Source organism: Rosa rugosa, chromosome 6 (assembly GCF_958449725.1).
Source record: "Rosa rugosa chromosome 6, drRosRugo1.1, whole genome shotgun sequence".
Taxonomy (NCBI): Eukaryota; Viridiplantae; Streptophyta; class Magnoliopsida; order Rosales; family Rosaceae; genus Rosa; species Rosa rugosa.
This window is the reverse complement of record NC_084825.1, coordinates 35,676,608-35,690,178: the sequence shown is the minus strand read 5'-3', so window position 1 is coordinate 35,690,178 and position 13,571 is coordinate 35,676,608. Positions and strand designations below refer to the sequence as shown.

Below are 13,571 nucleotides of genomic sequence, written 5' to 3'. Positions count from 1 at the left end.
ATTCTTGAACAGTCAAACCTCTCTACACTGATGGCGACTCTCTCCGTGTCTGCTCGGCATAGATCTCGGGTGGTGGTCCTCCGACGACGGCTGTGTGAGTGTGGCGTCCTTAACCTCAGCGAAACTACGTCGCTCTGTATCACTCCATGCCGATACCGTCGGCGACGACGATCCGATCGGCTTCGCGACCCTGAATTCCAATAGGTACTTTTATACTGTCTTCAATTTTACGGTGGCGTTTATATTTTCTGGGGATTTACGAGTCGCTGGGTTTAATTTCCGGGAACGGGGCCAAAATGTAATTAGAAGAACTTTAATGCTAGTTTTCTGAATTACTGGGCCAAATGTGTAAATTAGATAAAATCCCAACAGAATAGAACACCCATAGTTACTGTGCCTATTTCTGAACCGCTTTTCCCTCCAAGAAAATTCTCTCCCATCTTTCTCTCCGTTTCACAATGTCACGGTGGTTTGAGCTCAAGCTTGGTTTTCCTGAAGCTATTCTGCTCAAGAAGGCCGTAAGAGTCTTCACTCAGGTAGCCTATTCAGACCGAGAGCTCCCCACTTCCATGTTCAACGATTTCATCCCCAACAATGCGGACCTCCAGTTATCTCCGACCATGGTCCTACTGGTTTCCACAAACTCGCATTTTCGGCTTTCGGAAATGACCACCGTGCTGGCGATGCCGCGCTCCTCCATGTCGAGATTCTGGTGCTCCAAGAGCTGCCGCACGCTGTGTGTTTCTCTGCACAGGTTGAAATGCCTACTGGAACGCAGCGCTGGGGATTCAGTTACTCTTTATGGTGATGAACAAGCTGTTGATAGGATTTTCTGTGAAATTGGGGATGGTGAGTAAGTAGAGTAACAGTTTTCGTAAATTGATTCGGGGTTTCTTCAAAGATGATAGGCTGGGTTTCAAGATTGGGGGTTTTGAGGGTTGCAGGGGAATGAATCAAAGTCTCGGTTCACTTTACAGATACAAATTTTATTCTCTAGATTCTTTGAGTTATTGTTTGTTTGGTGAAAGAAGAAGTTGTTGTTGTTGTTTCTGGGTTTATGATCTCTTTCTGTGAATCTGTTTTCATAAAACCTGCTTCATTTTAATGATTATCTCAATTTATCTGCATTCTATTGACAATTATATTCTTCATATATGTCTCTGTTCATATTTCCGCATCATTTACGATTCTACACTGTCGCTTATTTCATGGAATTGGGATCAGATGGACTTGGTATACTTCACAGTCGTAGGATTCAATATTATTTTTGTTTGTTTAGAGGTTAATAAATCAAAGTCTCGAATTAGTTTACAGATGGAAACTACAGACGTTACGTATTCCCTTAGCTTCAAAGTTATTGTTGTGTGTTTATCTCTTCCTTGATAATTTTTTTTATGAATTTGATTTTGTAAGACCTGCATTTTCATTCAATTCTTCATCATATGTCTCTGTTCAGATGATGGCATCAAATACTCCTCTACACTGCCAGTGATTTCATGGTGGGATCAGATTCAGATGGACCTGGGTTTCGTAGGATATGAATATCCAATGAGGCTGGGCTTGTCTTCAGAGATTTTTTGTTCCGTTATCACTGAATTGGATTCTCATGGGTTTAAAGGTACTTAGTGGAATTATGATTGCTTATTTAAATTTTAATGAATTATACTGCTAAAATCTCCATATTTATGCAATTTGGAATTGTATTGATTATGTCAGATTATTATATTTAGTTAACCATGGTTTAGATGCCTGTATAGCAGATCAGTTTAGATGCTTCATGGTCATCATGAACTGCAATACACTTGGTTATCCTTAGATAACCTTATGGTCATCGTGACAGCTTTATGGTCGTCATGAGTTAACACTCCATAACGAACATAAAAACTGAACGCTCAAGCATCCTATAAATTATTTTTAGAATATTTTATCAAATATTAGCAAGAAACTTATGCATGACTGAACAGTGTGATCGGTAAGCAAATTGATATGAGTCTACAACTGAAACTAGTGATTTAAATCATCAAAATGTTACTCCCACTGATTGCAGAATTAAAGACTCGAGTAATCTCATGTTAGTAACATAGTTCTTGAATACCCCCATTATCAACAATATTGCTTAAGAAATTATGCACTGAACATATATTATTAAACTCGAAGATTATCCTGACAATCCACTTGTATGCATTACTGCAGTTCATGCCAAAGTATCAGAAACCCAAGTTGTGTTCCGGGTAGTGAATAACAAGACTGTCTTCAAAAGAAAGGTATAAATGATACTTCTTATTCATAATATCAGTAGCTTTATTAATGCGTGATTGATGTTGTTGAGGCCTTTTTCTAGTTGCAGAATTGATGTGAAATAGCCTTGTTGAGGTCTTTATATATGTTGCTGGATTGATTGAAATAGCCTTGTTGAGGTGTGATTGATATGTTAGTTGACCCTGGATTTATGCACTTTTCATATGCTTGATACAATGTTTGGCTGCTGCGTGATTGTTTAGAAAACCTTAGAATCCCTCAGCATTTGAGAAGCTTAAAAAGATATCACAGAACTCCATTGCATAAAACTTAAAAGAAATTTGATTAAAACACACGAAGAATGCAACCAGATTACAGGGATAAAAGGACAAGTGGGATCTCATTAGCCTCATAGCCAGTATGTGTCCAAGAAGAGGAGATATTGAGGAAGGGGAAGGGCATTGCTATGAACCTTATTCTACAGACCTCAGTGTAAGAGTTGAAAATTGGACCTGCTACTTCATAACCCTGGTTAACACATCTACCTTCAACAACAATAATAGGTCTCACAATCTTAAACCTAACAAGCCTGTTGCTTTGAACATATTGAAATTGCATGGTGGACATATAGGCATGATCTTTAGTACTGAAAATAAGATGAGAGAAATAAAGTTCTTTTGATGCCTATGAAAAATTGCAATGAACATACAGATTGTTCAACGAATCAGCAGCATTCCCAATTCTATGTCTTACAGTCTAACCAAGTTTCCCTATTCATATCCCAGATAATTAGTTTTGTTCACAAGCTTATTCTTTCTTGTTTTAGATATTTTTACCATAAACCATGTCCGCTCCTTTATTTTTCCTTTCTCAATATGCAATATTGCTTTGACCTGCAAAGTGTTTGGCATACTTTTTCTATGTACTCCTTTTGTCCTCTAAAGTACATCTCCCTTTGATTTAGATTAACAAACTCTTTCTACAAAAAGGCTTAGCAAGCAAGTGTAAGAGAAATGTAGCTGTGCGTTCAGAATTCACTCAATTTGATAAGCTTATATTTTCATATGGTCATGTAATCTTAACAAGAGAAAAGTTTTAAGTGTGATTATAGTACTTATGGGTCATATTGCTCATATTAATATGTTAATGGTATAACACAATCTGTTCTAAAAGCAACTCATGTAGATGATGTAGCATATTATATAACTTCAGAAACCCAATTTTCTCTAAGATTGATAACTTCAATGAGGTTAGAGGTGGGTAGGACTTTTTTTCTTGGAAAATGTATTACAATCATTTGTAGAGCCTTAGTATACCTGTCACTATCAATATTTTGGAAGATTATCTTGGTTAGCAGTAACAGTTAGAAATTGTTCAGTTGCTGATTTTCATTCTTGTAGGTTCCATATGAAGCTAGCAAAGTATATGTAAATGAAATAAGAACCGAAGTTTACATGAATGAACATTGTCATGTTCTGTAGGCAGCTCATGTGTTTGAATTTGAAGCATTAGTGGCAACTCCTTATCATGTTTTATTTGATTCCTTGTTCAACTGTTGTGCAGCCCGGGATTTGCGAGATTGAGAGTGTTGGTGATAGATATCCGTTTGAATTAAAGTTTGATCTCCAGCACAAGAGTGCGTTTCTCAATGCTGCTAGACTGTCAAAGATGGTATGGATACTTAAGTCTGTGGAGTTGATCACTGTGCTCAGCTTCCCTATTCTTGGCCTGGGTAACCTCATGTTTACGGCACCCAATTAGTTGATTTGAGATGTATAAAGGTGTTGTTGTTGTACTAAGTAGTCCAATTGTGAGTGGATATGGCAATTCTGCAGTATAATTGAAATCCCTAATGCATAAGTAGAAAGGTGCTTATATGACTATGAAGTATGAACCTATGCATCATTTCCTTTCTGAACAATGCAGTTTTAAATGATGAACAATTAGATAGTTACTGGCAGGGTATAATGTTGGCTTTGATTGAAGTTCTGTTTCACTAGTCCATAAATATCAAGCGAGATATGAACTTTGAAGGGTCATTTGTAAGAAATAGATAGTTACCGGCAGGGTTTAATGTTGGCCTTTTGAGCAAATCAACTTCTGTTGTGATGATTCAATTTTTTTTATTTTATTTTTATTATTATTATTTTTAAATGTTGAGACAAACAATCTCATTCTAAAGTGCAAAGTAGTAAACAATCCTCTTTTTTTTTTTTTTGATCAAGTTCGAAACACAAGTACTAAACGTACTTAAGCAGTTAAACTTTTTGTATATGATCTTATGCTAGACTGAAGCTCGAGACAAAGTCATGCATAGAGCTTATTTTGGAAAACACTCTGGATTGTGAGAATTACAAAAACTATACGGGGTATCTTTGCAAATATAACAATTTAATGGAAAGCACCTGAAATTCTTAGAAACTCGGGGGCAAAAGTTTAAATAATACACACCGCCAAAACCGAAATGCCCAAAGTCAGTTAGTCACACAAAACTAGAAATAACAAACTCTCTCTCTCTCTCTCTCCCCGATCACCATGTCGTCGTCGTCGTCATCGGAGGAGGAAGCAGACTCTGAATCTCCGATCAGCATGTCATAGCATCCACAACCTCTTTCCCGCCTCATCTTGACGCCTATCTCGAACTGCCGCGTGCGACCTTCGCCGCCCTTCGCTGCCACAAGGACCATGTGCTCCGCCTCAACCTCCGCCTCTTGGAGGACCGAATCGCCGCCACCACCGTCAACGGTTGTGATGGTGTTTCTGCATGCTTCTCCGGAGAGAAGTACAGGCACAGCGCCTTGCTCTATTCTCTGAGGAACAGTAAGTAAACTAATTTCAAGAATTTGGGGTTAGGGTTTCAGATTTTTCAATTCGGTTTTGTTTCAAATTGTTTAGCTTCAATTTGTTTCAGAGGAAGGTTTTGCCGCGCACAGCTCTGAGATACCGCTCATTTGCTCCTATCCCGGTTTTCTGGCGACGTTAGATTGGTCAGACTACAGTTATCAACTCAGCATTGAGATGCCGACGGAGACTTTTAAGCAACTTATCAATTCTTTGAGCTTGTATGGGTTTGCAGGTACTTTTATATAGATTGTGGCAGATTTAGATGTGAGATTAATTTTACTAGTGTAACATTAGATGAGTAATATATCAGTTAATTAGTTGATCCAGCGTTTCTCTATATTCTTTTTCATGTACAATTTTCTATGTCTAACAACCAATTTTGCCCAAAATCCCTATTTTCTATAATGTAAGTTGTGCTGTTTGTTTTACGTTGTCGGGTGTATTTTCGACTAGTCTAAATCAGGGTATCCTATCCGTATCTGGTATCCTTCCCATTGTGATGAACTAGAGCAGGATTTCAATGTGTGAATTGGCACTAGTAATACATAATTGGCACTTCTCAGTTAATTAGTTAATTGTGAATTGGATAAGTTTTAAGATGTTGTGTTTGTTTGACGTCCAGAGATTGCTCCTTTTATTGTTGGAAGGGATTGCTGGTGAAAGAGTCCAAGACAAGTCTATATATATCCAAGTATATAAATTTTTTGTCACAAGACAAACTACTTGCAGATCGAAGGGGATTTTCCTGCAAATACCCCAATATTATAAGCTTCTGTATATCCAATTTGCTAATTGAAGAGTCAAGTTCTCGACCTTATACATCTTGTTTGCTACACAGTTTGCACTTATGTGCTCATTTTCTTTAATGTACACACACATATGCTTTCGGATTGAATTTGTTGGTTTGGTTAATGCATGGTTAGTGGCTGCACTACTTTTTGTTGAGAAATTTCTAGCAATGGGTTTACAGGAGCACTGTGTGGTTTACTTTGGATCAGCCACTGGTTTAATGGGCGTTTAATTTTTCTGTTGCTTCATAACATGTTGTATATGCTGCTTACTGGTCTACTATGCATCATTTCAGTTCGTGCCACCGTGACAATTACTCAAATCATGTTCCGTGTAGTCAATGAGGAGGTTGTTCTGAGGGCAGAGGTAAGCACTATTAATACCATGCAAGTGTTCTCCCCCACAGTTTATGGGTTACCAATCTGGACTTTTTTTGTTTTTGCTCTTCAAAAGTCCAAGATGGTCACTGATTCACTATTAACTTTATTTTAATGTTGTGCAGGCTGAGGTCTACAAGATTCTGCGTTCGAGAAGTCGATATCCGTATTTGTTGGAATTTGGTCTCCATCAAAAGAGTGCATTCCTGAATGCGGCGAGTCTATCAGACAGAGTTAGGCTTCACCAGCTTTTGGATTTACGCACTGTGTTGGAGGTACCTGTTAAGGGACTCGGTAGCATCCTGTTTTGTTTTAAGCTTTAGGTGATCATCTATGAGTCAAAATTTACATGTATTTTCTCTGTCCTCGACTGAAAATTCTTGTGGGTGTATCGATTTCCAGTAGATGTTGCAGAATCTGTCTCCATCACCGTTGTTGACAACATCTTTGTCGTGTTGGAACTTGGAAGTAGCTTACCTCCACCTCATCTTGATTGTACCTTAACCCTGCTTAGTCAGCTTATACACCTTAGAATGCATAAGAAAAGAAACATAACCATGTCAAACTCATTTTGTTGATATTGCTGAAAAGGTTCAGGAAAGGATCTTAATCTCATTGTTTCCATTATTGGTTCAAAAGATATCTACAATATATGCTTTAAACTACTAGAGGATATGCTTCGCTTCAAACTATTAGTGAGTAGTGACTTTTTTAGCCTACTGGTAATGAGAACAGAGAATCTGCAGCAAAGTTCTTGACCAAGAAGAATCATGGTAACTTGATGTACAATTAATGCATAATGCACAGGAGAAAGAAACTGATCGATAGTTGCTAACACGAAAATTTCCCCACAAAATTCAAGTCCGATACACTATACATTATAGACATTATAGGGATTAGGGAACTGTTGGAGCCACAACCTGTTAATTTGCTCAACGCATCTTCTTTACGATCAAACTCTGCTCATATGTTCCATGGTTCCTGTTCTTGGAAAAATCTCCTGACTGCATTGCAATTGGTCCGAAAGCGCAACTTCACATGTTTGAGATTGTTGAATTGGAAGAGGGAGGTTTTTGGTGCACGTATAAATTAGATAAATTCCTTTCCTTCTCAACTTGAAGCCTTCCTTTAAATGCCTTTCAGTTTGTCGAATGTTCAGTAAAGAAAACAGTTGCTTCTACCTGAACAAGATGATCCTTACCGGAAGCAAATAAAGGTCAATAACAATTGAAAGATGGGATGGGCTTCCAATCGTAAAGCAGAGGAATCAGCTTAAAGGTTTGTTTGACCAGAATGGGTTCTGGCAAGAGTCATCATCGGCTGTTGAGAGTATAGTTTTGATTTATTACAACAATCTGTTTGGTTCTGATAATGTTTTCCAAGCCGGTTTTATCCTCTATTTTCACTTTTCAGGTGGTTTTGTATGTTTGTGAGCTTTTCCTAGTAATAACGGGTAACTGTTTTTTTTTTTTTTTTTTTGGGACTTATTTCCATGATGTTGCTTTTAGAGACGATCAAATTCAAATAGTTAGAGCACTGAGCATCCGCTTGATTGATTCATCTACGTACTCATCAACTGATGGACGACGTCCCCTGTATAAGCCAAGAATATGTTAAATAACATTACGTGTATATGGAGGAGACCGATTTTAATTAACGTAATTAAAAGGGTTATTATCACAAATGGTACCTGAATTATACCTCAATTTTATCGATGGTACCTGAACTTCAATTTTGATCACAACCAGTACCCAAACTTTTCGATTTCATTTTAAATGGTACCTAGAGCCACCTCCGATCACTATTCCGACTAAAAACAGCATGTAAGGCGATCATAGTGATGATCTTTGATGATTTCAAGGATTGCGATCATATATAGTGATGATCTTTTTGGTAATAGACTTGCCTTGAACTTTTTTTTAATTTTTTTTTAATTTTAGATTTGGCTTTTTTGGCCGGAATAGTGACTGAAGGTGGCCTTAGGTACCATTTAAAATGAAATCAAAAAGTTCGGGTACTGGTTGTGATCAAAATTGAAGTTCAGGTACCATCGATAAGATTGAGGTATAGTTCAGGTACCATTTGTGATAATAACCCTAATTAAAAACTCATACCTAATAGAGGAGATCGACCGGATTACGTTATGACTTGGGACTTGTTACAGCCATAAATAGAACTCCTATTTGTTCCCCAACACTACTAAACGATCGAGCAAAACCCTGACGGCCCCACAATCTTGTATCTTTCAGCCTGCACAACATTAGAATAAAGTTAATAGTGATCAATTTGAACTTTTGAACAGCAAAAGAAAACCTGACTGGTAACCCATAAAGTGTGGGGGAGAACACTATTGCATGATACTAAATAGTGCTTACCTCTGCCCTCAGAACAACCTCCTTATTGACTACACAGAACATGATTTGAGTATTTGTCACAGTGGCATTAACTGAAACGATGCACAGTCGACTGGTAAGCAGCATGTACAAGATGCCATGAACAAACATTATAATTACATTGCTGAGAAGTGCAGCGATTAAAGTACCAATAACAAGACCAACAAATGCAATTCGAAAGCATACAAGATGCAGAGGTGAAAATTGTGCAATAAATAAGATGCAGAAGGTCAATAACTTCAATACCAAATTCTGACATACATAAGCTTATAATATTGAAGTGTTCCCAGGAGAATCCAATTTTGCAAATAGTTTGTCTTCTGACAAAATATAAACATAAATATTAGACTTGACTTGAGTCTTTCACCACCTATAATCATGCACAATCCCTTGCAACAATAAAAAGACCAATTTTCCTAACAATACAGGCATTTCGGTCTTGATTCCGCACGTTGGACTCGAACAACTTGATTAAAACATCAATACTTCACATATGACCGGCGTTCACAGATGAAGAACAAGTCGGCACATAAAAAATGACCGGCGTTCACATATGAAGAACAAGTCGGCACGTACAAGGCAAGGCATTCCTTTATTTTCAAGGCTTCGCCGCGTCTAAGCGTCTTAGACTTGATCAAAAAAAACCCTTTTGGTCTTTTCTCACTCATTCGAGCCCTACTTATAGACTTCAATTCTTTCTTTGGGACACATATTCTCATCAGATATCAGTAGTACTCACATACAATTCCATTAGAAGAGAAGAAGATGTAAACAGTGATAACCAAGAAAGATAGTCCATAGCTTGCCAGCTTCAGTCCTTCAATTTCAATTACTCTGTGAATCAATGGCAGATCCTAAATCAAAGAGTATTGATTTACTGATTGTTATCCGTTTCTTGTATCTGCTTTCAATCCAATATATTCTGTAAATCAAAAATTAGTTATTACCTTAGATAGACTATAGTCCTTGTATAAATCTAGGCTTTGTACTGTAAAGCAATTATCAAATTCAAACAAATTATTCCAATCTCTTCCTATGTTCTTTATGGTATCAGAGCGGGTTACCCACGTGTGCATGCCTAAGGGCCAAACGGGCTCAACGTCACCCAAAGTTGTCCACGTGTTTGGCTTGAAAATTCGCCACACGTGCGGCACCACAACAAAATAGGGTATTAGTGACCAAATGTCAGTGACCACTTCAATATTGGTCACAAATACTATTGAATTAATGACCAATACTACTGGCTGGTCACTAACACTTTTATAGGACCGACTAAATTCATTTACCCGCCCATTGTTCAAACTTTAATGACCAAAAATTTTAGTACTAATGACCATTCATTTTGGGTCACTAACGTTTTGAACTAATTAAAGAGTGGTTTCCCTCCAGTGACCAAAACTTTTCAGTTGGAGGGATTTTTTCTCTTAAATCTTGAAGTAGGCGGGCTCTTAAAACACGCTTTTCAAAATGAAAAAATCGGGGCATTCTATTTTGAACTCTTTAAGACCATTGTTCACAGATCCAAAACATAAAATCCGGGCAGTGGTATCCAGAACTGTGTTGTTGGAGACACCCAGAGCTAGAAAAGGGGGCCGACGATATCACTGTCGGAGCAGTGCACAGACAACAAAAAAAGACAAGGTAAGAGCTGATTCTAATTCCAATCAACGAATTTGAGTTTCATAAATTGCCTTTTGCAGCTGAGCTGGGCCAGCTCAGCTGTAAGAGCCCTATGTATGTATTTACATGTGCACTGGAATTAGGACCTCTTATGAGTTTGCTTCCTATCTGGCTTTTCTCAAGTTTGCCTTGCTTAGACTATTGAAAGGTGGAAACTTTCGATCATAAACCTTGGTAAATATTGCTTCTTTTACCTCGTGTAGGCCTGAAATGCCTATGTTTTCAGTGCCTTATCATCCTTGCCCTGGGAAAGGATAGGCTGAACAAACAAATTTAGCTGCGAGCACCTCGCAAGTGCTATATCCACCTCCTTTGTAGGAGCCTTGGGTATTTAAATTCATTCTTGTCACATGTTGAGATTTGGTTTTGTGATTTCGTGTTCAAATAGGTTGCAGTAGGAAAGTCATAAGCTGTCTTCTGTGTTTATGCTATCTTATATTAGTCACTCAACTTTGTTCCAATAATGGATACTAGCTTAACAATATAACTTGAAAGCCCAAGTCAGTACTTGGACTAATATCTACAACTTCAAGTCTCCATTGGTGACTTTTTCCTTCTCTACACTCCAAACTGCCACCAGTGATTTCTAGAATGACAATACATTTGGAACTGGTGGCAATATGCGAAATTCGTAAGGGTTCTTTCAAGGATAGGCAACTAGTAGCAGTAAAGCTGCTGACTACCAGACAAGAGATCGATGAGAAAACTGCAGGCTTTCTATCTGAACTTGGCATTATAGCTCATGTAGACCGTCCTAATACTGCTAAGTTAATTGGCTGTTGAGTTGAATAAGGAATGCACCTTGTTTTTCGGTTACCTCAACTTGGGAGTTTAGGTTCTCTCCTGCATGGTCCAAAGAATGATATTCTTGATTGGAATAAAAGGTGTAAAATTGTTTTTGGGGCAGCAGATGGTATGCTGTATCTTTATGATAGTTGTCAGAGGGGATCATCCATAGAGATGTCAAGGCTGATAATATTCTACTGACACAGGATTTTGTGCCTCATATATGTGATTTTAGCAAAAGTGGCTACCGAAACAATGACTCATCACAATGTTTTTAATTTTAGGGTGCATTTGGTTAATTAGTTTACTCCTGAATATTTTATGCATGGAAAAATTTGATGTGTATTCTTTTGGGGTCCTACTTTTGGAGCTTATAACTGGTCGTCCATCTTTGAATTATCCTCAGCAAAGCCTTGTTATTTGGGCAAGGCCCTTGCTTAATGCAAACGACCTCAAGGAGCTTTTTGATACTTATATTGGTATTGGTGACAACTATGACAGCACAGAGCTGGATCATATGGTGTTGACCTCATCTTTATGCATAGAGCAGTTTGCTATTCTACGTCCTCTCATGAGTCAGGTTGTGGTACTGGAGGTGACGACTATGTCACCAAGTGTGCCAAAGAAATGAAAAGGAGGTCCCTGCAAAGAACATACTAAGAAGAATGTTGGATGCACAAACATATAACTCAACAAACTATCTGAGGGATCTCAACCGAACAAGCAGATTGCTTTTGGCTCTTGAAAACAGATTAATGGAATCTTCCCGACACAACTGTTAGTTCATTTTTCTAGTGTGCTTGCAAAGACCATATGGTAATCTAAGTTGTTTTTTTTTTCCATGTTATTTGCAAGCACTCTCATTACCTGAAACTGTGACTTTATTCATAGTGCTTCTGATCAGTTCTGTGACATGTATACTGCAACATGTTATGACAATAGTTGACTGGAATTTTTATTTACCTTTTTGAATTAATTAAATTGTGCTAGCTGTGTTTTAGCCTGAAACTATAAAGACTGAGTACTTCAATTTCTTTTACTCTCACAGGTGGAGCTTCACTTGGTGAAGGAGATCTCGGTCCGATCAAACTCCTTCTTCGAGGCTCAGAGCCAGTTGCAGGATTTGAATGTGAAGATCGTTGAGGGATGCAATCGGATTCAGGAGCTTAAGGAGACCATTTTGCTGTTGGATGTGGATTTGGTGGACTCTGCGAGGCAGATTCAGGAGCTCAATGTTACCAGGAGTAATTTGTTGGATCTTCAACAGAAGCTGAGGCTGATTCTCTATGTCAATCAAGCTCTTTCGGTTCTCAAACTGGTATTCCATTGCACTTTATCTCTTCGGTTTAGTAATGCATATCGATTCTTGTATGTTTACGATTTTACGACAATTGTTAGCTGTATAGTGTAGAATTCTAGAGTTGTAGTAGCTGTTTACGATTCTAGGGCCAGAACAGGTAGAACCTGATGCTTGAGATTTATAGATGGTAGTTGCACTATAAAATGGCAATTTGCAGTTGGTAATGTTTTGGTATATAAGACTTCATGCAACCTCATAGTTCAACCTCTGTAGCTTTGGTCTCGGTCCCTCACTTCATGCAAAATTAGCTCTTAGTATAAGACTTCTTGCTGGTTGGCACATATCAATAACAGCCGATTGACACAATGATATTTGATTACTGGTATTTTGAATAAATCTTACTAGGACTCAATCTAGGAAAGTCTGTAAGATTTATTAATGTTAAGATTATTTTTTTTTCCTGGCATTTCTTCTCTTTTCTTGTTTTTGTACAAGTACGTAAAGTTGTATCCCATTCTCTATCTTCTGTTGTAATATTCTTAGTAGAACTAGAAATATGATTATATAAAAAATGTTTTTGATTAACCTGGCTGCATTGTAATTTGTACAGTTACAACTTATGACTATAGGCAACCACTTTGTTGATATAAATTGATATACTTTTTTCTGTCATACAACTTATTGCCTCTGCAGATTGTGCTGGAGTTTTGGATGTCACAGACGACCTACAACATTTGCTGGTATTTTTCTTTTACTGTTTCATTGTTTTGTTTTGTTGGAAAAGCTAGTGTTTTGCAATATACATTCCTATGGGCAATGTGCAAGTGTTATTATATTACTGATGTAGTAGTACCTCTTTTGAAAGTGGCAGGTGATCTGTTATATGTAATTTTAGATATTTTAATTTGTCAGTCATCTTCTGCTTGCATCCTTGATTTGATATTATCTGTCCTTGTATATCACCTATAGCTTGTGAGTCATACTGATCCTCAAATCTGATATTTTCTGTGGTAATGCAGGTGTTTGTGTTGAATATAGATACTAGAAGATTATTCTCACTGTGTGTTTCTGATCCACCGTCTTCCCTGTCTTCCCTTAGTCCCAAAATCTTTTTGTATAGTCTTTCAATTACTCAATTGAGTTTTCTCTGTTTATCTAATACCA

At 37.6% G+C, this 13,571-nt stretch overlaps 2 protein-coding genes and 1 pseudogene across 3 annotated transcripts; all 3 read left to right on the top strand.

The window, feature by feature from the left end:
* Window positions 1-17: 17 nt before the first annotated feature.
* On the top strand, window positions 18-4,192 carry LOC133717685 (uncharacterized). 2 transcript variants are annotated; one of them, XM_062144397.1, is made up of 5 exons: window positions 18-204; window positions 499-849; window positions 1,457-1,618; window positions 2,194-2,264; window positions 3,802-4,192. In XM_062144397.1, exons 2-5 carry the CDS (start codon window positions 570-572, stop codon window positions 3,997-3,999), a joined length of 711 nt encoding a protein of 236 aa, XP_062000381.1. In that variant the 5' UTR covers window positions 18-204; window positions 499-569; the 3' UTR covers window positions 4,000-4,192. The 2 variants fall into 2 exon arrangements, with proteins under 2 accessions (XP_062000381.1, XP_062000380.1); XM_062144396.1 differs by lacking the exon at window positions 18-204 and having other exon boundaries at window positions 211-849.
* A 552-nt stretch (window positions 4,193-4,744) lies between these two features.
* LOC133713394 (uncharacterized) lies at window positions 4,745-6,798 on the top strand. Its single transcript, XM_062139400.1, has 4 exons — window positions 4,745-5,058; window positions 5,150-5,314; window positions 6,167-6,237; window positions 6,374-6,798. The coding sequence occupies exons 2-4, from the start codon at window positions 5,257-5,259 to the stop codon at window positions 6,569-6,571; spliced, it is 327 nt and encodes a 108-aa protein (XP_061995384.1). The 5' UTR covers window positions 4,745-5,058; window positions 5,150-5,256; the 3' UTR covers window positions 6,572-6,798.
* Window positions 6,799-10,387: 3,589 nt separating this feature from the next.
* LOC133716673 (receptor-like cytosolic serine/threonine-protein kinase RBK2) lies at window positions 10,388-12,419 on the top strand (annotated as a pseudogene).
* Window positions 12,420-13,571: the final 1,152 nt, after the last annotated feature.